Source organism: Rhinoderma darwinii, chromosome 4 (genome assembly GCF_050947455.1).
Source record: "Rhinoderma darwinii isolate aRhiDar2 chromosome 4, aRhiDar2.hap1, whole genome shotgun sequence".
Classification (NCBI taxonomy): Eukaryota; Metazoa; Chordata; class Amphibia; order Anura; family Rhinodermatidae; genus Rhinoderma; species Rhinoderma darwinii.
In genome coordinates, this window is record NC_134690.1 from 284,240,478 (window position 1) to 284,265,016 (window position 24,539).

A 24,539-nucleotide genomic window follows, 5' to 3' on the forward strand; every position below is an offset into this window, starting at 1 on the left:
TTTTTCTTGTTTCCATCAGAGTAGAACGGATCCGACAAGCTGTTTTGAATCTATGCCGTTTGGAACACACTGCTAAATTTGTCCTGTTCTGTGGTTGCTCAAGGTTGTTTAGGCCGTGGTCACGTACACTCTTGTTTTCAGCATATTTCTTGAGGGGACACTGCACACACCCAAGAGAAAAAAATTTCAGGCGACCAATTTCCGGCAGACTATACCCTGTATTTTTCAAAGCGACTATAGCATATCGCTTTTCGGTTCATAACTCCTTCCTAAAACAGCCGATAGACTCATTTCTGTGCCAAACACACGTATCACATTCATCCTTTACAGAGGAATCAACGAATCTGTGGGTGTATTGAAATTAAGGAGCAATTCCGTTTGGCATTTTGAGGCAGATTTTCCTCTGCCTGCACGCCGTTGAGCGCCGCGGGCAAAAAACGCAGCGAAATACGCTTTTTCTGCCTCCCATTTATGTCAATGGGAGGTCAGAGATGTAAACGCCTGCAGATAGGGCATGTCCCTTCTTTTTCCCGCAAGCCGTTTTTTCCGCTCGCGGGAAAAAAACGCCTCCGCCTCCCATTGAAATCAATGGGAGATATTTTCGACCATTTCTTGGTGCGTTTTCCAAGTAAAAAAAAACGTGTCAAAAAACTCAGTGTGAACTGACCCTTAGGGCGGATTCAGACGAACGTGAGAGTTTAGCGCGCGCACAAAATGCTGCGTTTTGCGCGCGTGGCAGCAGCGTGTCAGGTCCGTGTGTCCTGTTCATATGGATGCGCGGCTGCATGCTTTTCGCGCATCCACCATCATCATGACACTTCGTTTGGATGTTTGTAAACAGAAAAGCACGTGGTGCTTTTCTGTTTACATTCATTCTTTTACTGCTGTTGCGCGAATAACGCTTGTCCCACGGAAGTGCTTCCGTGGGGCATGCGTGATTTTCACGCATCCATTGACTTCAATGGGTGCGTGACGCGCGAAAAATGCTGAAATATAGAACATGTCGTGAGTTTTACGCAGCGGACTCACGCTGCGCAAAACTCACGGACTGTCTGCACTGCCCCATAGACTTGCATAGGTCCGTGCGACCCGCATGAAAACCACGCGGGTTGCACGGACGAAAATCACGTTCGTCTGAATCCGCCCTTAGACTTATTATCATAAGTGCCTTTTTATGAAAAATAAATAAACAAATATGTATTTGTCTACAAAAGTGGCATTCGAACACTGCATGGTTTCAAAGGGTTGTATAGCGAATAAAGCTACAGTGGTTCTACTCCGCAGGGTTATAAATTACTTCATTTATCAGTCTAACAGTAATCTAATTCAGAACACACAAAGGCTGAATCTGGTAAGTAATGTACCTACATCGGTGTGTCGCAATACACAATAAAGTACCATTTACTCTTTAGGAATGAAGATTTGTATGAAGTATGAAATTGGCATTCCGCCTATGTAAGTATATGTCTTTATGCTCGTCTGTTTTTCACTGTTGCTACTGTTATTACAGTATAGTTATAAGCATTTAGGCCTCGTTCACATCAGCATTGGTTGCCGTTCATGGGGAACCCATGAACGGAAAGCCAAAGCCAAAAGGAAACCATAGCTTCCGTTTGCATTATCATTGATTTGAATGGTAATGTTTCCGTTGCAAATGGTTTCTGTTTGTCTCCGATCTGTAAGGTTTCAGTTTTTTTGGTGGAATCAATAGCGTAGTCAAATGCAGATGTGAACGAGGCCTAACTCTAATGAATAGTTTCACTTAACACCTTAACGACTGCCCACCGTCTTTTGACAGCTGGCGGTGCAGGTGCTTAGTCTACAGCAACGTCTTTTGGCATTGCTGTAGAAGAGGCTGACGAGCACTCCTGTGAGCACTCATCCTCTAAGCAGGAGCTTTAACTTACAGCTCCTAATCTTAGAGAAGCCTCCTGAACACAGCAGGGGTTGGAAAACATTTGGACCCCAGCTGTTTAACCCTTTGATCGCCGCGGTCCGTGACCGTCATCGGAAACCCGGTGACATGATCAAAGAGTAGGGAATCACTCTGCGGTCAGCCCTGGGGACCTACAAAGGACCCCAGGGCTGTCTGTTCAGTAAGCCTGCTGTTAGGGCACACTATGTGCTGCCCTAACAGCAGCCTGTGTCATAGTGACACTGTATGCTGTATTACCATACAGGGCTATGCTAATACATTATAAGAATAAAATAAAGTTACAAATAAAGTTATCCCTTAATGGGATTAAAAAAAAAGGTCCAAAAAATAATAATAAATTAAAAAAAAGGCCCAAAAAAAAAAGTCATTATTTTGCATAAAATAAATGTTATTCTCCCTACACTAAATAAAAACAAAAAAAACTATACATATTAGGTATCTAAACGACCGTAATAACCTGATGAATTAATCCAACTGGTTATTTAGAATGAAACATAACCGGGATAAGAAATAAACACGAAAAACGATGCCGAGAATCGCTTTTTCTTATATTCACGCCGTAAAAATAATTTTTTCCTACCTCCAAACTGTAAGAAAAAAATATACAATTTCTCCCGCATAAAACAAGGCCTTATATGGCCATGTAAAAAAAAAAAAAGTTATGGCTGCTGAAATGCAGAGAGGTAAAAACTGAAAAATGGAGCTGATCATTAAGACCTTTTCAGGCCCGGTAATTAAGGGGTTAATGGCATAGTATACTGATCTACTAGTTTAGAAAAACTGTCAAAGTTAAAATTCAGGGATATATTTTACATCCTTTTGAAGTGTAGGTAGCACTACAGCTTTGTTCACTAAGGTCCCATGCACACGAACGTGCTTTTGCGGCCGCAATTCCCCAAAAAATCCACTCGAGAATTGCAGCCCCATTCATTCCTATGGTGCCATGCACACGACCGTGGTTTCCATGGTCCGTGCATGGCCCAGGAGCCCGGACCGCAGTAAGAACGGGCATGTCTTATTACGGCCGTGTTCTGCGGTACAGGCTCATAGGAAATAATGGACGCGGCCATGTGCACGGCCTGCGATCTGCAAGCGGCTTGCGGGTGACACTCCACCCCCGGCCGACACGAAAATCGCGGCTGTGCACATGGCTACGGTCGTGTGCATGAGGCCTTAGGCTCCTTTCACACTACCGTTATAGTACGTTTAGGTTACTTTCCGTTAGAGGAAGAGGTGAAAGAGAGTCCAAACGTAAAGCATCGCTTCCGTTAGAATTACAATTGATTTCAATGGTAATTCTTTTATTTCAGATGCTTTCCGTTTGCCTTTATTCGCTAGGTTTCCTTTTTTTTCAGTGCTGCAGACTGCACTTTTCCTTCCGTCAGAACAACTGAAACCTAGCAAATGGAAAGCATCTGAAACAAAAGAATTACAATTGAAATCAATGGTGATTCTAATGGAAGCGATGCTTCCGATGGAAGAGAGCTAAATGTCGTTTAGCGGTAATGTGAACTTAGCCTTACAAAACATTGTCTTTGTTCAATACAGTGGCGTAACTACCACCGTAGCAGCCGTAGCAACTGCTACGGGGCCCGCGGCATGAGGGGGCCCGTGTCGCCCGCCGGCACGGGCCCCCACCATGGCCGCAGGCTCCGCTAGCAGCCGCTATGGCTGTTACAGCGGGACGCCACTGAACACTACGGCAGAGCAGGGAGGTATCTCCCCGCTCTGCCATTAAACAAAAGACATGTATCCCCTATCCACAGGATAGGGGATACATGTGTGATCGCTGGCAGCGATAGGGAGAACGGGGGACTGAAAGTCCCCTGAAGTTCTCATCACAAACCTCGGACTTCCGGGGTCTGTGTCGGCAGCTCCGTAGAAATGAATCGAGCGCCGGTCGCGCTTGTGCGCATGCGTGACCAGCGCTCCTTTCATTTTTATTGAGCTGCCGACACAGACGCCGGAAGTCAGAGGTTAGTCATGGAGAACTTCAGGGGACTTTCAGTCCCCCGTTCTCCCTATCAATGCCAGCGATCACACATGTATCCCCTATCCTGTGGATAGGGGATGCATGTTATTTGTAGGACACACTATAGGTCGCATTTTGGGCGCTGTATGGCGTCCCCTGCAGGGAGGGGCGCTGTATGGCTTGCCCTGCAGGGGGGGGGCGCTGTAGGGCGTTCCCTGCAGGGGGGGGGGCGCTGTATGGCGTTCCCTGCAGGGGGCGCTGTATGGCGTTCCCTGCAGGGGGGGGCGCTGTATGGCGTTCCCTACAGGGGGGGCTGTATGGCGTTCTCTACAGGGGGGGCTGTATGGCGTTCTCTACAGTGGGGGTTGTATGGCGTTAGCGCCATACAGCCCCCTCTGTAGATAACGCCATACAGTCCCCCTGTAGATAACGCCATACAGTCCCCCTGTAGATAACGCCACACAGCCCCTCCTGTAGATAACGCCACACAGTCCCCCCTGTAGATAACGCAACACAGTCCCCCCTGTAGATAACGCCACACAGTCCCCCTGTAGATAACGCCACACAGTCCCCCCTGTAGATAACGCCACACAGTCCCCCTGTAGATAATGCCACACAGTCCCCCCTGTAGATAACGCCACACAGTCCCCCCTGTAGATAACGCCACACAGTCCCCCCTGTAGATAACGCCACACAGTCCCCCCTGTAGATAACGCCATACAGTCCCCCTCTGTAGATAACGCCATACAGTCCCCCTCTGTAGATAACTCCATACAGTCTCCCCTGTAGATAACGCCACACAGCCCCCCCTGTAGATAACGCCACACAGTCCCCCCTGTAGATAACGCCACAAAGTCCCCCTGTAGATAACGCCACAGTCCCCCCTGTAGATAACGCCACACAGTCCCCCCTGTAGATAACGCCACACAGTCCCCCCTGTAGATAATGCCACACAGTCCCCCCTGTAGATAATGCCACACAGTCCCCCCTGTAGATAACGCCATACAGTCCCCCCTGTAGATAATGCCACACAGTCCCCCCTGTAGATAACGCCATACAGTCCCCCTCTGTAGATAACGCCATACAGTCCCCCTCTGTAGATAACGCCATACAGTCCCCCTCTGTAGATAACGCCATACAGTCTACAGGGGGGGCTGTATGGCGTTATCTACAGGGGGGGGCTGTATGGCGTTATCTACAGGGGGCGCTGTATGCCGTTATCTACAGGGGGGACTGTATGGCGTTATCTACAGGGGGGGCTGTAAAAAAGGCACTATCTACAAGGGGGGGGTTGTGTGACACCCAGGGGAGGGGGGCCCCAGTCAAAAGTTTGCTATGGGGCCCAGTCTTTCCTAGTTACGCCCCTGGTTCAATATGATTTTAAACAGCGGAAATTAAAAGCAAAAAATCTACCTCAAATATTTAATCCTTAGGCTGGGTTCACACACTGTTTTTTGCAGGCGGAAAATCGGCCTCAAAATTCCGTTTGGACGTTTGAGGCAGATTTTCCTCTGCCTGCACAACGAGCACATTGAGCATCGCGGGCATAAAACACTGCGATATACGCTTTCTCTGCCTCCGGTTTCCGCGTCAAAAAACTCGTCAAAAAACTGTGTGAACATACCCTTAGATTGTTTTGTTTTCTATATTTTAACATACTGTAGTATTAATAGAAAATGGCAGTCTGGTTGATTTTTATTTTTTTTAACACTAACGTGTTAACACCTATGACACTGATGAAATCAGTACACAAGCATTTTCTTTGTTGGGACTGCATCCTGTGGCACAATTTTGTAGCAAATGTAGATTTTAGATTCGCAACCACTAGTACGTGCCAAGTTAAAACTCAGATGACCTTTACAATACGCCTTGCTACTTGTGTGAACATAATAAACATTTTCTGATCTAAAAAAAAAAGTTTTTTAAAATACAAGGAATCTCTGATGTTATGAATCATTTCAAACTTTAGAGTTGTGACTTTAGATATCGTCATAAAAGTTTCTTCCAATTTATTTTATTTGTGCCTAATACTTTTCTATTTTGTACTGACCATTCTGTTCTCATGGCTGCATTCTGAATGTTCTTGTTAAAGGGGTTTGCCCATTAGGCACATTTATGGCATATTCACAGGCCTCCTAAAACCCGTTCTACCTTTCTCAGTTCCCGCTGACTCCCGGGCCACTTCCAGATTACACGGTCAGATATTACAAAGACAGCGTAGCTCATTGAGCTACGCTGTTTCCGTAACTCCCATAGAAGTGAATGGCAGTTCTTGTGGCAGTTTTTGGAACAGTTTTTTTGAGCCAAAGCCAGAGGTGGATCCTAAAGAAAAGACTGATGCAGCTCATTTATTTTGTGTCCACTTCTGTGTTTGGATCAAAAACACTGCCAAACACTGCCACAAAAACGGCATTAACACTGTGTGTGATTCTGGCCTATATGTTCAACAGAAACTACCACAAAAAAAATCTGTCAAATCCAAACAAGCAAAATGCACTGGACAAATCGCATTTGATTGATTGCCATTTGACGAAAAGGACCCTTTTTCTCTAAGACTTTTTGATACATTATTTATCTACAATCCTAAGACCTTCTTCCCACAGTGCAGATTTGATGCAGATTTTGCATGTATTTTTTTAAGACAAACCCAGGAACGTAAACTAAACAGAATAAATATATAAAGGAAGGCATTAAGGGGCTATGTGGGGAGTGAGAAGTATTAGGAGTGAACTCACTGCATTATGTACATTCCGGTCCCCCATTGCGCTGATTGAGATTTTAATTGATTTTTATAGTGCTGGTGAGGGACAGTAAGTATAGTTGCACAGTCTTCCTTCATGATGACACGACTCTTCGTCTTGTACAAGCAGTAGCTGGCAACGGTCTCCATATCTGACGTGGTATTTAATTATTTTCTAACTCCATATATGATGTAGAATCCAGTTTCCAGGTTTGGGTCTCGTTAGGCATCTGTCACAGCCTACATCTAACGTATACGTCAGGAGCTTTAACTGGCATACACGTTAAACGTAGGCCAAAAAAGTGATGAGAATGGGGCCTAACAGTTATCGTTAGCAAGAGTTGTCAATGGAGTTGTCTTTCAGATCTCTTTCAAATGCTTACACACTACAATCGCAGTGATAATGGTGACTGACTCCAGCAGTCATATTAAGATTAATCAAACCATCCCCATACCTCACATTATAACATTGTTTTTCTATTACACCCCTTCCCCCACGCCATCTTGTAACATCTGTCCACTGCTATCTTGTTTTTGTATAAATCACTGTGTGTAGACAGTAGCTCTGGTAACTACATATTCCATGATGTCTTGCCAATACCTCACATAGGGAGGTGTAGCAAGATCACATCTATAAGAAAACTTTAGTTAACCCCTTAGTGACCACCAGTACACCTTTTCACGTTGGTCACTAAGGGGCCTTAGGCTAGGCCGTCGCCTTTTCACGTTGGCCCAGTCTAAGTCCTGCACGGGTGTCCCGTGCAGGCTGGTGCCGGGGCTCTGCTGTCTGGTGACAGCTGGGCTCCTGCTCCAACACCCGCGATCAATGCCGCCGTCAATAGCGACCACGGCATTTAACTTGTTTACAGAGGGAGTGAGCTCCCCCTGTCACACATCGGCGGCCCGCAAATGCAATCGCGGGTCTCCGATGGGGTGTCGTGGTAGCTGGGGGCTGGATAAAAGCCACCAGGTCACTAAGGGGTTAAAGTGTAGCTAAACGTTCGACAAACTTCTGACATGTCATAGTGACATGTCAGAAGTTTGGATTGGTGGGGGTCCGAGCACTGAGACCCCCACCAATAGCTAGAACGAAGCAGCTGAAGCGCTCGTGTGAGCGCTCAGCCGCTTCGTGTCTGTTCGGCTTTTTCCGGAAATAAATGTATCGGTGTACGGGCTCAATAGAAAGTCTATGGGCCTGTACTAGAATACATCACCTTTCCGGAAAAAGCCGAACAGAAACGAAGCAGCTGAGTGATCACACGAGCGCTTCAGCTGCTTTGTTCTAGCGATTGGTGGGGGTCTCAGTGCTCGGACCCCCACCAATACAAACTTCTGACATGTCACTATGACATGTCAGAAGTTTGTCTACACTTTAAATAGTTCATTCCAAACTGTAAAAAGGGTGATAAAGAGCCATATATGAAGATCTAAAGCACAGGATTTCCGTGAGAGGATGCAGACGTATATTACATTGTTGCCTATTTAACTGAATTCAACAGCAAAAGCCTTACGTCTACAGGAAGCAGCATGGAGGCGATTCAGTGACAACAGCATAAAACGCATGGCTAAGAACATTTGTGGTTGTCACTCATTGTAGTCGCCACCCAGTGCATTTCTGGATCGTTGCTATGAAACAGCCCAGTCACATTCTGCCTGTAACCTAATGCTGTGACATCAGACATGATTACAAGTGAGAATTCCCTTGGGAAACTTTGCTCTACTACATCTATAAGGCTTCTTTCACGCTAGCGTTTCTATACGTTTACCTCTCTTCCATCAGAGGAAGAGAGGATTGAAACATTAAACGGAAAGCAACGGTTCCATTGCAATTACCATTTATTTCAATGGTAATTCTTTTGTTTCAGTCACTTTCCGTTTATCTCCATTCGCTAGGTTATCGTTTTTTTCACAGAAACAAAAGTTCTGCATACTGCACTTTTGCTACCCTCAAAAAAAATAAAACCTAGCGAACGGAGACAAACGGAAAGCAACTGAAACAAAAGAATTACCATTGAAATTTAATGGTAATTCTAAGAGAACCCTTGCTTTCCGTTTAATCTTTCGATCCTCTCTTCCTCTGACGGAAGAGAGGTAAACGTATATTAACAGTAGTGTGAACTTAGCCTAAGTTATTTATACATATCTTTTTTAGAATTTTAATCCTTTTTATCATTGAATATTTTGTTTGATCTTAAAGCTGGGGGAATCTCGCTTTTAAGCAGCATACTTAGGCTGGGTTCACACCTGCGTTGTAGTGTCCCGTTGTTCTACTCTGGCAGAGGAGCAGAACAAGGGAATAACGGAACCAATGGTTTTGTTGCACAACGGATACCGCCGGTTGCCGACGGAACCTATTGACTAACGGAGCCTCCAACGCAAATGTGAACATAGCCTAACAAGTAAAGCAAAATTATAGGAATCAGTCTCTAGTCAATTATAAAAACCAGAGCAAAGAAAAACAGAGGTGTTACTTTCAATAACCAGAGTCCTACTGTTGTTTCTGCAGCTCAGTTAAAATTAAAGTAAATATTTGATTGTATTTCTTTGCATTAGCCTGTTAAGGACGAGGCTGTTAATCAGCTAAATGACCAGAGCAAATGTCACAATTTTGTATGCACTTCTTTAGATGACTATAACTCTGCAGGTGAATAAAGTTCATCTTTGAATTTTACAATCTTTTTAAAGGACAGATAGGGCTTTGTTTTAGTGGCATTTGTCAGTATACATCATTTTTATTTTTTCCTCTAAAGTGGGCAAAATTGGAAAAAAATTTAAGAATTTAGCAATTGCGTCACTTTATGATAGCATTTTTCACACATAGTATAGACCACGGACAAAATGAATCTCCTTTCACATTCTTCCACTTCTCCCGTGCATGGGGATACCAAATATGTGTGCTTTATTCACTGTGCGGGCATGTGCCAGGGCTTGGAATAAAAGGAGACTTTTTGGCCTTTTCGGTCCAGGAATTTTGCATTTGATTTTATAGCCGCATACTGTTTTCTGGGAGGCCTAATACTGCTGAAACATTAGAAACACCCCATAAATTACTTCATTCACACAAGAAGACCCCATAAGGTTTTCTTCAATGGGGTTTATCATATTTTTAGAAAGTCCAGTTTTCTTCTGAAAGTTTCTTGAATAAGATGGAACAAAATAAAATTAGCAATTTTTTAGCAAATGCGTCAGTTTATACCAGCATTTTTCACACATAGAATGGACCACGGACAAAATTAATTTCCTTTCACATTCTTCCACTTCTCCTGTGCATGGGGATACCAAATATGTGGGCCTTATTATCACACAGAGATGTAGGAGGGCGGACGATAGAAGAAGCTTATTTAACAAATCGCCTTTTTTCAAAGCTGGTTTTACAAAACTCAACAGAGTTTCTATAACACTTCCAAAATACATGCTCTTCAAGCAGAGATGCCAAAATATTCATCTAGGGGTATAATGAGAATTATTTTTTTTGGGTCACCTAAAATAAAAAATTGCAGGTTTATGCAACTGGAGCGCTCCAGCAGATGAACTTTAGAAAACATGCAAACATGACATCCACCCCCCACCCATTCCCTCCCTCACCCTTGGAGTAAAATCAGGGGAAAAATAAAAATTGAATGTAGGGCAAATATATTTTCAACTAATTAACAAAAATCGAATAATTCAGAGCAGTGTGGTATTTTTTAAAACATGGGTCAATGCACAGGCCTGGTTGCGAGGGACATGAGGGACAGAAATATCGTGAATCTTTGCGGTGCCCGTCTTTTCTGCAGACGCGGCAGTTTTTCTGCGGGTTGCTTCTAGTTGGTGTTGGGGGAATCCGAGTGATGAAATATCTTTCAGTCAGTCGCGTGACATCCTCAGACTGGGGGCATTCTCTGGTGTCCTGAACATCAAAAATGAGGCCTTCAATAATTTTCTCCTGGAAATCCAGGTATGTGTCTCTGCCTCTGTTTTTTTTATAGAGCACAAATGAATTGTGGATTGCCACCTGTAACAGATAAATGGCCACTTTTTTGTACCAGGTTTTTGTTTTGTGTTTTACAAAATAGGGGTGTAAAACCTGGTCGCTTAAATCCACAACCCCCCCCCCCATGTACTTGTTATATTCGGACACGCTCACTGGTTTGTGCTTGTCCGACGTTGCCCCTCTTTCCCTCACTGCCACTGTTCCTGCGGTATGTATTGTGCTTAGCACATATACATCTTTGCGATCCCTGTACTTGACCGCCAGCAATTCTTCCGATGCATAAGCACAGGAGTCCCCTTTTACCATGCGCTTCCCCACTAATTGCTGCGGAAAACCAATTTGTTTTTTAAGCATGGTACCATATGCCCCAGTCCTTGCAGCATGAAAATGCCTAAACAAGGGCACGCTGGAACAAAAATTATCGCAGTACAGGTGGTACCCCTTGTGAAGCAGAGGCTGCATTATCTCCCACACGATCCTACTGCTGGTGGAAGGATCAGGGGGGCATTGAGGAACATTTATTGTGCGGTCCCGCCCTTCATAAATCCTGAAGGTGGTGGTATATCGTGACCCGCTTTCAGACAATTTGTAAAGCTTAACGCCATATCTTGCCCTTTTGGAAGGTCGATATTGGCGAAAGCTAAGTCTTCCATGAACGTTGAGGAGGGATTCTGCTCAGGGGTGTAAAGTTGCAGAAATAAACTCATAATTGTCTCATAACGAGACCTGGGCATTACTGCAGAATACACTGGGGTGGCTTGGGCGGGTCTTGTTGACCAGTAAGACCTAAGGGAGGGCTTTTTGATAATACCCATATTTAGAGTGAGCCCCAAAAAATGTTTTAATTCCTGCAAATTGGTGTACGTTCAATCTCTGGCAATGGTGAATGAAGGTTTCTGCCTTATATACTGAGCGGCATATAAATTAGTTTAGTGGACAATGATATGTAGGAGGTCGTCAGTAATAAATAAATGGAAGTAATCCATTTGGATAAAATTTGTATTGTCCACAGCTATGCCAGGAGTGGCAGTAAATCCGTGGATTCTAGGCCCAAAAGATGGAGCCTGAACTGGAGGGACCAGGCTGTCCTGTGCTACATCGCCACTAGGCCCTGCGCTTTCATGTTCTGCAGTTTCAACTGTGTCAGGGATAACGTCCCCTGAAGATGAACCTGAAGTGACGCTATCATCGTCACTGCCTACAACAAGTTCTATCTCTGACGCCATCTTTGATGCGGTCTCAGACTCAGACCACAGCATGGCGTATGCCTCCTCACCACTAAAATACTTCCTCGCCATAATGTCACTAACACTAACTAAACAAACAATTATTTTTAATTTTATTGATTATTTTTTTTAATAAACAAACACGAACTAACTGGTATATATATATATATATATATATATATATATATATATATATATATATATCTACACTACAGCTAACAAAAAAAGAAACCGCTATTGCTATATATATTATATATATATATGTGTGGATATATATATATAATTATATATTCCCTACCTGCCTATTCTAATATAATAAAAGATAGAAAGGTAGATAGATAGAAAAAAAGATAGATGGATAGATTGTATAGATAGATAGAAGTCTATCTATACAGAGAATGTTTTACAGTGTAACACTTTTTTTTCACAGTATTCTTCTGGCAGCAATTCTCTCGAGTCTCTTCTTCTCCTCACACTGAAACAATGTGTGAGGAGAAGAAAAGAGGCAGGAGATTTGCTGCCAGAAATGTCAAAATAAAACAAATGTGATCGCTGTGATAGGTTTTCACAGCAATCACATGTTCAGGGACCATCACATTGGGCACAGGGCTGTGTGCACGAAATCGCGCGTGCACACTCTGAAGTGCCGCCCTAATTAGTATATACGGCGGACTTCAGAGATCCTGACCGCTGGCCGTAAAAACACAGCCAGCGGTCGGGAACCTGTTAATCATTCTAAATGACGTGCATGTCACAAAAGACCAGGGCCAACACATAGTAAACTATAGTATATAACATGAGATTTCAGACATTAATTATTTAGGTTATTCGACATCATGTTGATGCGCAGTTGAGGCATATTTTTTGGGGGTTATTTTTCCCCCAAGAAAAAAATATATACTTGTATGCAAACAACATATACAGTTGCATACATCTGCTTTCATTATGAAAAACCAAGGTACAGTATGCTGTATGATATATACTGTTTTGTGACACTGAATACTGTAGCAGTCTACGTTACTCAACAGCAGGGGTAAGAAAACTTTTTCTGTATGGCAGGCCAATAAAAAAGAAAATCAATATTGAAGTACTCATTGTGCCATGCAAAAATGAAAGTCAAATAAGACAAACTGTTACCACGTATGTGACATAAATCAATGAATCAGTTAATTAAACTTCATTTCAATGTGACCCTTGTCCTTGACTTTCTTTGCAAAAATTATCCATCTGAGGCTACTGAACACCAGCTAGACGGAACTGCACACAAGAGAGACTGCGGCTACTGAATATCAGCTTGGGGCACTGAACACAGGAGAAAGAATGACTACTGAATGTTAGGAAATCAACTGATCCCTTAAGGTCGCTACAACGACTTCTCTAGCTTCTGGGCGGTTCTTCCTTTGCCTTGAGCCTATCTCTTTTCTCTGCCCGTCTGCTAATCAGTTGTGGGGTTGTATTTATGCCTGTCTTTTCCACATGTACTTTGCTTGTGAATTTCCTCCTTTGATTTCTGATCAAGCTTCTGACATCATCTGCACTCTTGATTCTAGACCTCGTGTACACTGAACTCGGCTTGTCTCCTGTTTACTCTCTGCTTACTAATTTTGATTATCCGCTCCCGACCGGTTTTGACCTATTGCTATTCCTGATATCCACTTGCCTTCTGTTTTGAACTTTCAGTTACCCTCTGGCTGTCTGGTTTCCAGCTCAAATTTGCCTGAATTGCACCTCTCGTCCCAGACTGCACTCTGCTAAGACAACCTGGATTCTGAGCAGTAAAGTCCATCCCCCCCTTTCGGTTGGCTCTGGCGAAAACTTCAGAGTAGCCTTAGACGCTGTGGATCAGAGTGGTTGCGGATTTGGGGGTGCGGTTTACGTCCACGCTTTTTCCCGGCAGACTCCAGCAGCCATGAGGTAATCGCTAACATTACACTGAACACCAGCTTGGGGGTGCACATAGGAGAGCTGTGAACATTTGCTAACTTTTTCTTTTGCAGAGCAGTTACTGAACTCCGTCCTTGAGGTGCTGATCACCTGGAGAGAGCAGCGATTCATTGTGCACTTGGCGATGCTGAGCACCAGGAGAGAGAGCAATGCTACGTTGCGTGCTTCCCAAGCCACCAAGCGCATAAAGAAGCGCCACTCCCTCTCTCTGTATTCAGCGCTGCCAAGCAAGCAATTACGCTTGTCTCCGGGAGAGGGAAGGGTGCCAGCAAACTATGCCCCAAGTGCAGGCAGTGGCACCGGTGCCATAGGTTGCTGACCCTTGCTCTACAGTATATAAAAGAAAAGGTATCGTTACGCAAATCTGTCAATCTTATATGAAAGCTAAACTCTATGGATACGTCACAGTATAGGTTTCGATATTTTTTGTAGTATACAAACATATCCTTCTAATGTAGCCCACAAAGGCAGCATGAAATGGCCTTAAAGCCAAAGTTAAACAGGAAGATTAAACCCTTCACTGTCCTGGAAAACGTGAGAGATCAACCTCTTTATCACCCTAGACAACCAAGGAGATTAGCCACTTCACCATCTTAGACCAGCAGGGATAATAGTCCCTGAAACAACCTAGATCACCAGGAATATTAACTAAACTTTAAAAAAAACTTCTGACAAGTCATAGTGTCAGAAGTTTTGACCGGTGGTGGTCCAAACACTGAGACCTCCACCGATTGCTAAAACAAAGCATCAGCAGCGTTCGGGTAAGCGCTGTGCCGCTTTGTTTCTGATCTGATTTCCTTGGTTTTTTTGGGAGTGATTTACGTACTCAATAAAAAGTCTACGAGTCCTTACACTGCTCGCTCGGCTATCCAAGGAAAGCTGATCAGAAACTAAGCGGTACAGAGCTCACCCGAGCGCTTCTGCTCCTTTGTATTAGCGATAGGTGGGGATCTCAGTGCTCGGACCACCCCTGATAAAAACTTCTGACATGTCACTATGACATGTCAAAAGTTTTTTTAAAGTTTAGTTGCCCTTTAACATTTTCACCACCTTAGACCACCAGGAATATTAAGCCCTTAAACAACATAAACCACCAAGGAACTAAAAAAGACTTGTAGAGGAAACACAACTTTTCACCAAAGCATCATTTATATACATTTTTCTTACATACTGTCTGCTTCAATTCAGATGCCATTTTGAAATTTAAATTGTATCTTGCTTTCTCTTCCTCTCTGCAATGCTACTAATAACATGAAGCCTCAGCACAGAATCATAGAATTAGACAGATCCAGTACTATCTCTGTCTTATGGCTTTGTCTTGTTATTATATTATTCAAGGTTTCAATTAAATCACCATGAAGAAGACACAACTCACAATTTAGCTATGAAACTGATGAATTGCTGAATTTATCAGTTCAATCATAAGGCGTAATGCACATGAATATATTAAAACTCTGTGTTGTACAGAGCCGTTATATGGCTGCCATAGAGGTGCAGGCCTTACTATACCTCCATACGCCTCCGATCTCATACAGAGGCATACAGCGTTTTATTTCTGTCAGATTCTACACGCAACCAAAAGAAATAAATAGTGTCATGCTCAATTAGATGCCATGTCATGGAGCTTTAATGCTTCTAGGGAAGAATACCTCCCATAATACGGCATATGACGGAGAATGGTACGGCAACAAAAAGAGTCTGTGTGGCTCGGCAGTACCCTGAGTGCCACCATACAGCCTCCTGCACACAGTTCTGTTAAGTGCATGAAGCCTTAAAGGGTATTCTTCCATCTTGGAATTTATGGCATATCCACAGGATATGCCAAAAATGTCCGATAGCTGCAGGTCCCACCTCTGGGACCCGCATCATTTCTAGAACGGTGCCCCCTAAATCCCGTTCTACCTTTCTTGGCTCCTGCTGTCTTCCGGATACAGCGTAGCTCGTCGTGCTACGCTGTTTCCGCAACACCCATTCACTTGTATGGGAGTTATGGAAACAGTGTAGCTCAGCGAGCTCATTAGGAAGTGGCCGGGAGGCAGTGGGAGCCGGCAAGGTAGAACAGGGTTTACAGGGCCCCGTTCTAGAGTTAGGTGCGGGTCCCAGAGGTGGGACTTGCATCTATCGGACATTTATTTATAGCTGGTTAAGGTACGAGAGCCAGCATCATAGAAGGATGATCAGATCCCTTCCGGTTAGTCAGATATTGAGGATAAAAAGGATAGTTGATGACGAGTCTAAAATGGTTGATCGGCTGAACGAGATGGGTGGGAAATTCCGGTTTAGGGGTTACCCTGATAAACTGATTAAGTCCCATATTGCCCGAGTAAGGAATAGTGATGACCGTGTTGGGGATACCATAGGTTATAAAAGGGGAAAACGTGTTCCTTTTGTCACCACTTATGATGTACACAGTCCTAAGGTCATGCAGGTAATCCATAGACATTGGCCCATGTTGGGTAATTTTGATGATATCCCCTCATTTAAACCCCCCCCCCTTGTTCTCGTATAGGAGATCGTCCAATCTGAAAGATAGACTGGTAAAGAACGATATAGGTCCGAAGAGCAGTGGTAATTCAGGTAGGCAGGACTTCATTTCCTGGAGTGGCTGTTACCCGTGTCTGAATTGTGCCAATTGTGGTTTGATGTGCAAGGGAGAATCTTTTACACATCCAACGACTGGTAGGACCTATAGAATTAGACACTATCTGACCTGTAGATCTGATTTTGTTATTTATATCCTTATGTGCCCATGTAAACTTCTATATGTTGGGGAGACGACAAACGGATGTAGGATTAGACATAAATCTGACTGAACTACCTATTCCCAGACATTTCTGCGAAGCCAATCATAGGGTTAATCAGCTTTGTTTTTGGATCATTGACCATATACCCCCTCTTAGGAGAGGTGGCTATAGGGAGAAACTACTCAAGAGAAAAGAGGTAGAGTGGATTAATAAACTCAATACGTTACAACCACATGGACTCAATTTTGAGTATAACTTAAAAGCGTTCTCGTAGGATGTCTTATTCTGGGGGATTGCGGATGTAGCTATTCTCCCTTATTACCTTTTGATGATATTATCCCCTTAAGTAGTAAGATGTATATAATTTTTATTAGGGGTTTATGTACACTTATTTTAATTTTATATGATTAGTTTATTATTATTTATATTTATTTTTTATTTATTTTTCAGGTTTGTTTATATCATATTGGATTTGGATACTTCACTGAATGCTGGCCCAAGCCGAGGGATACATTTGCACTGTGGGTTTTAGTTCTGTGGATATTATTATATCCGTTGAAATATGTCTTTTTTTTTCTTTTGGATCAATAGAACCCTGTATGATCTTAGCATTATGGCGTGGGTTTCCCATGGCTATATTTTGCTGGGATATTAGACTTCCTTACCTATTTTTGGGCGATAGAAGTTGGGTCAAAAATATCCATTGAATACTATAGACTTGCATTGAGGTCATTGATAGGTGTGGGTTCGTGATGTTTCCCCTCCGGCTTTCATGCACGCATGCCCAGCATGTCCCACTTCTGGTTGCTAGATGCTATCTGCTTGACAGCCAATCACGTGACACTAGTATCACGTGACTTTGTGCCACGCATGCATAGTTGTGTTTCATGGACGGCGTAGCCGGAATAGTGTAACACGTTAGACCCGTGAGTGCGATGTGCCTTCGTTTTGGCTGAGTGCCAGTGAATATATACTTACATGTATTACCTCCATACACCTGAAACTTTACAGCTGTTGAATATATATTTTTGATTCTGATTTAGAGAATTGCGAAGTTGGTTTTATTATGTCACTTTTTTATGCAGAACATTGCTGTTCATATGTTCACATATATGTATTTTTACATTTTGCGGACATTTATGGAATATCCTGTGGAATGCCCAAGTTGGGAAAACCTCTTTAAATGCAGTATACACAAAGTCAGGAGTGGATACAAAAAAAGGGAACATGCATGAATTTTAACTCGAGTGACAACATGCAGATCAATGTATTCCCCTAGACTGTAGCTGTAGCTCAATAGTTAAAAGGAACCTGTCAGCAGTTTTGAGGCCTCAAAACTGCTCACAGGGTGATATAGGGGAAAGAGAGGGCAATTTAAACATACCTTTTTTCTTGGTCATGCAACGTGCATGACCGAGAAACTGACTTCATTCTCCCGGCACGGCAGTTGCAAGTGCCACTCTCTACTCTGAATGACGGCTCTAGCGGCCAATCAGGAGACTGCTAGAGCCGTCATTTAGAGCAGAGGAACGGAGCTTGCAGCGTGCAGTGCAGGAGCACCTACGCAACAAGTCCCGCCTAGGTGGCACTTGCGATTGGCACACTGGGGAAATGAAACATTGTTTGCCTGGTCATGCAACTTGCGTGACTAAGAAAAATGGTAAGTTTAAAATTCCCTTTCCCACCTCTATATCACCATGTCAGCAATTTTATGACCTCAAACATGCTCACAGGTTCCCTTTAAAATCGGAAACTCTTGCTACAAAAGTCTGTGTGCATCCCCAGCCCTATAGATCCTCCGTACATATGGAGTTTAATGGAGAATTTTTTTGTTGTATCCGTATGAAATCAGAGGCATACAGAGGTACAGTTGATGGCTCATGCAACTTCTGATAGTCCTATTATTGCTCCGTACAAAATGGAGCCACAATATGCCCGTGTGTATGAGCCCTTAAAGGCTATGTACACCTTTAAAATCACTCATATATATATATGTCTTATCAGTGTAATTGGGTCAAATTTCGAAATACTTTTCTTAAAAAATGTTTTTACTTTTTGATATACAGATGCTTTGTATCCTGTATAAAGAGCAGCTGTATCGTGCGCTAAGACCTGAATCCGTCAGTGTTCGGTGTCAGCTGATCCTGCCACGCAGGATTCCACCTGTAATCGATCACATCTAAGTTATGAACTTAGATGTGATCGATAGCAGCTCGATCCGCTGGCACTGAACAGATCAGTCCCGTGGACCTGACGGATACAGATTTCGATTTCAAAAGATACAGCTGCTCTGAACACAGTATACAAAGCAGCTTTATCTCAAAAAGTAAAAATAATTTTTAATAAAAATATTTTTAAAGTAGCACGAAACACACTGATTGACATCTTTATTAACAAAAAATAACGATTTCAAAGGTGTACACAGCCATATACATAAAAACATTTTTTTTCAATAATCAAAAAATTACAATCAGCTTTGGCAACCTCAAATCAAAGAAACAGGTCATACTTACTGATACAATGGCTGGTTAAAACACCAGGTCCCTGCAGACAAACCACAAGGCTACATAGAGGGAGATTGTTTTAGTGACCCCCCCCCCCCCCTCCCAAGAACTGTACAATTAATCAATTTAACCCTCCACTGTACCATCACAGTGATTTATCATTTAAAACTCACTTATGCATTTGAAAACTGTCCTAACAATTGGATTTCACTTGATGTATTTGATAAGATGACCATAGGTGAAAATGATCACCTTTAATAAGGTTGGACGGTTTTAGGTCAATGTGACCATGGACGATGCAGCCACATGATTAGGTCACGTGACCACTTGACGCAATTTTGAGGGGATTTCCAGGACTCGAGTGTTTACATGCAGCACTGGGGTTGTAAATCACACATGTGCCGCAGAATTCACATTGAAAGACATGTAGTAATATCTTTTATCAACTCTGTGTTCAGGTTTGTTTATCAAAATACAATCTGACCGTAAACAACAATAATAAAGTGTAAAGTTGACATTACCTGGCTTATGATGGTTGTGCGGTATTCTTCATAGACCCATCCATCCTCACATGGCTTTATGGCCAACTTATCCAAACTCAGGTTTGTGACCGAGTAGAAGGGGTCCTCACATCGGAGGGGTGAGCTGCTGCTATTCCAGGTGATGTCATAGGTGTGGCACAGGATTTGGTCAGACTTGTCATGCTGCAGCCTTGGTACAGTGAGGTTCCTCTCTTCTTCTGGACTCCATCCACAGCTCCTGCTAAGTTCTGCTACTTCTAAACTCCTGCACCAATAACTCTCCGGTATCTGTCCCAAGAACACAATGGCCACAAAAGAGAAGGCAAAAGTTATGCCCGTCATACACAGTAGGAGGAAGACCCTTTTCTGGTAGCGCCCAAACTCACCAGCCTCCTGAAGCACTTCATCAAAGGTGGGCATGATGCTGTCACCCTGGCAGATTGCCCTATCAGCTCTATTGCAATCAAATCTATATAGTGGTACAAGTACCAGCACAAGTTTTGTGAGCACAGCTAACACATTGGACAGGTATGACTGGCACAAAGGCAGTAGGGTTCAACATGCAGCCTCCCTGGAAAACTTTGTACTGTGAAGATAAGAAGGATGCTTCTTCTGGTCACCTTCTTCTCTCCTTCTTAGCCCTTTTCCTCTTCTCCCTAGCTGTAGGAGTCAGCAGTAGGAGCAGACCTGGCATGGAGTACGTTTGTACAGGAGGGGGCTTCAGAGGTCCAGCACATAGCACCTAATTGCTCTATGTATGTCTGCCCTGTACACCAACGCAGCACTGAGAGACGAGAGGGAGGAGAGGGCAGACTGGTGGCAGCTGTAGTTACATAAGGAGTTGGTAGAGGGCGCTCTTTGCACACTTCATGGTTTAGAATAAAGCATGTCTACATAGCTGCACAGCTCACAGGTTACAGCTCTGTGAGGTGCTGCTCATGTTATCTAATGCACATTCCTCACAGCTCCACAGTCCCGGATTTCACTGAAGAATTCTCTGCTCTGCAGCCAGCACAATGTTACCCACAGCACTATTCATACTTTGCAACAAAACTATCTGATGGGCTTTCCATATCATTGAAAAGGTGCTTGCCAAAGAAACTTACGTTAAATACATGCTCCGCTATAATTGAAACAGAATGAAGGGCTTATTTAAATGTAAAGGCCCATACACACGAACGTGCTTTTGCGGCCGCAATTCCCCCGAAAATCCACGGGAGAATTGCGGCCCCATTCATTCCTATGGGGCCATGCACACGACCGCAGAAAGAACGGGCAAGCCTTATTACGGCAGTGTTCTGCAGTCCAGGCTCATTGAAAATAATGGCCGCGGCCACGTGCACAGCTCGCGATTTGCGGGCAGCTTGCGGCTGTCACTCAGTGGCCGGCCGACCTGGAAATCACGGCCGTGCACATGGCTACAGTCGTGTGCATGAGGCCTTAGACTTACCCTAGGTCATAAGTAACTAAATATCAAGGAAATATTGGTGTAACCGAAAAAGTAAAAAAAAACATAATGGAACACGGGGAGATCCAAGATTGAAATCTAGGGAAGGGGGCAAAAAACAGTAGTGCATCAAATTTCACTTTATTTTGTCACGCCCCTCACCGCTTCCTTAGGCCGGGTTCCCACGTAGCGTAGACGCTGCAGAGTTTCCGCAACAGAATTCTGTGGGGAAATTCCGTTGCATTTACAGTAGCAGCAAAATGAGTGAGATTTAGAAAATCTCATGCCCCCACTGCGAAAAAAAAAGAACTCATTGAAAATGTTCATATATTGACCTGCGGTGCGGAATTTAAATCCACAGCATGTAAATTTATGCTGCATTTTCGTTGCTTTTCTGTTGCAGGTTTTCCCCATTGAATTCCATGAGGATGTAAAAGCCGCAACAAATAGCCAAGTGTTGCGACTTTTGTGGCGGAAACGCTGCTTATACTTAAAGAGGCTCTGTCACCAGATTTTGCAGCCCCTATCTGCTATTGCAGCAGATAGGCGCTGCAATGTAGATTACAGTAACGTTTTTATTTTTAAAAAACGAGCATTTTTGGCCAAGTTATGACCATTTTCGTATTTATGCAAATGAGGCTTGCAAAAGTACAACTGGGCGTGTTGAAAAGTAAAAGTACAACTGGGCGTGTATTATGTGCGTACATCGGGGCGTGTTTACTACTTTTACTAGCTGGGCGCTGTGTATAGAAGTATCATCCACTTCTCTTCACAACGCCCAGCTTCTGGCAGTGCAGCACTGTGACGTCACTCACAGGTCCTGCATCGTGTCGGCACCAGAGGCTACAGATGATTCTGCAGCAGCATCGGCGTTTGCAGGTAAGTCGATGTAGCTACTTACCTGCAAATGCTGATGCTGCTGCAGAATCAACTGTAGCCTCTGGTGCCGACACGATGCAGGACCTGTGAGTGACGTCACAGATCTGCACTGCCAGAAGCTGGGCGTTCTGAAGAGAAGTGGATGATACTTCTCATCAGAAAGCCCAGCTAGTAAAAGTAGTAAACACGCCCCGATGTACGCACATAATACACGCCCAGTTGTACTTTTACTTTTCAACACGCCCACTTGGACTTTTGCACGCCTCATTTGCATAAATACGAAAATGGTCATAACTTGGCCAAAAATGCTCGTTTTTTTAAAATAAAAACGTTACTGTAATTTACATTGCAGCACCCATCTGCTGCAATAGCAGATAGGGGTTGCAAAATCTGGTGACAGAGCATCTTTAACACCCGGGTGTGCTCATCTGTTCTTATCCCAGGCCGGCCTCCTGGGATGAGATTTCATCCCATGTGACTACTGCAGCCAATCACAGGAATCATATGGAATTCCCGCTGCAGAAAGCAGCGCTTGAAAAAATAAAAAGTTTATGCCTACCCCTATAGCTCAGACCAGACCTTTAGACCAGACGCCCAGATCAGACCTCAGATACCAGACCCTTGAACCAGACCTGACCTCAGATCCCAGACACACTCATGCACTTTCCCTCCTCCTTGCTGCTAGGCTCCCCTTTGGTCGCCATTTCACACATGGTCCTAATGCTGGCAGCGTCAGGATGTAAAGTGCCACCGCATACTAGGTCCTGATGCTGGATGGCATCAGGACCCAGAGAAACGGCTCCCTGAGCTGAAGAGGCTGCTATCTATTGGATACATTCAACAGATAGCGGCCGATTAACATAATTAGCTAAGCTCTGGTGGGGCGGCAATAGCCCCCATTGCCCTCCCTTAATCTGCCCCTGGTAGAGCAAGTGGTTACTGGTAGCAACAGATGTTTTGTAGTCATTTAGCGGGGTCAGGATAAATCAGTTGTGTACAGCGCCATACCATACAGTAAAACAAGCCTGTCTAGCGTCTCTGTAGCAGGGAGATAATGTATCCTACACTTCTCAGTCTCTGAGGAGTGAGGCCATTGAGGGTCTAAAGTACAGGTAACAACTTCTAGGGAATGGAATGTGATTTCTGGAGAAGCAATCAGGAAGAATTGCCTGTGCTGCCTCCAGCTGCGCCAGATGTTTCCAATATTTTATGGACAATTTTTGACAGAGCCTGAACTTAATCCACCAGCATTGGAGCTTTCGCAAAAAAAAATTACGACTCCTCTTAGTCACGCCCATTTTTCTAGACACTTTAAAACTGCTGAAAAAAAGAGTCTACAAACATCATTTATTTGGCAAACGCTATCCTCGACAGTTCTTTGGCACAATTTGTGCCACAATTCTGTCACATTTTGCTTAGTAAATGTCCCCCACTTTATTAAATCGAGAGACATAATAAGAATAATAGATTAATCAACAACAGCAGTTAAAATAAACTGAAAATGATTGAAAACAGCATAAGGCCTCATGCACAGGGCAGAGCAGTGTGCATGGAGCCTATAGAGTTCCTGCTGCTCCATATTACAGAGCTGTAGGCACTCCATGTGCTGCCTCCATTCAGAGCCAATGCTTCTAGGGAAAAAAATAACTCTGTAATACAGCATCCGATGTAACAGGAGACTGACAGAAAAAAAAACCTCTATGGGGCACTACTGTACCTCCTTATGCCTTTAATTTAATAGTGCATTTTTGGCCTATCGACAGTATAGGTCATAAATGCCCGATAGGCGGGGGTCCCACCTCTGGCACCGCCACCTATAGGGACAACAGGGGTGCCGTGATCCTCGTTAGCCAATTCAAAGCGGCCATCATCACCCATCTCTCCATTGATTTCAATGGTAAAAATGGCCACAGACAAACTGCTTTTTCTATAATTATTCAGTATATAGCACTTCTATAAAACTGATGATACACACAGACAATACTTTGTGTATGGCAAGCATTAGTAGTTGACTACTAATGTCCACACACAACGGAATTGCTGCAGAAAACTTCTGCAGCAATTCCGTTGAAAGTCATGGCCAAAAGGCACTTCCTGCGTTTTTTGCGGCAGAAAATGGTGCATAAATTGCTGCGTCTTTCCCAATGTTAGGAGATGGAGACATCTCCTATGAAATGCAGCAATTCTGAACACTTTCCGTAGCAGGAATTGAGATGCTGCAGTCCGAAAAATACGCACCGCAGGTCAATTTCGGCTCGGAAATTTTACACAGCATGTGGATGAGATTTGTTAAATCTCATCCACTATGCTGCTACTATATTCTTCTCCGTTTTTTTCCTGCCGAAATTCCGTTATGTGTGGACGAGCCCTTAGATGTGTGTCAATGTAGGGGTTTAGATTTCTAGCAAGGCTAAGGGTATGTTCACAGGGCCTATTTTCGGCCGTTTTTCAGGCCGTAAACGCCCGAAAAACGGCTGAAAAATCGGAGCGTTTTTCGCATCGTTTTTTTACGCGTGTGAGAAATCAGGCAGTGTGAGAAATCTGCTAAGCAAAATCCAGAAGAATTCCCATTTGGGTGCCCCAAATGAATTATGTATTTTTTACAAATATTAAAAAGTATGCACAAAATGTACTGAAGACGTATCAAAAATGT

At 43.6% G+C, this 24,539-nt stretch overlaps 1 protein-coding gene across 4 annotated transcripts in view; it reads right to left on the reverse strand.

Annotated features, from left to right (window-relative positions):
- Positions 1–20,363, reverse strand: part of SLC22A3 (solute carrier family 22 member 3) — a 254,671-nt gene extending 234,308 nt beyond the window's left edge. For 3 of the 4 annotated variants that reach the window (XR_012883206.1, XM_075862563.1, XM_075862561.1), the window contains exon 1: positions 19,561–20,363. Coding sequence is in view for 3 of the 4 variants with exons in the window: in XM_075862563.1 (XP_075718678.1) it covers positions 19,561–19,980 (420 nt within the window). In the remaining variant the exon portion in view is untranslated. The remainder of the gene's footprint in view (positions 1–19,560) is intronic. The other variant, XM_075862562.1, reaches the window with a different exon arrangement.
- Between the last annotated feature and the right edge of the window lie 4,176 nt (positions 20,364–24,539).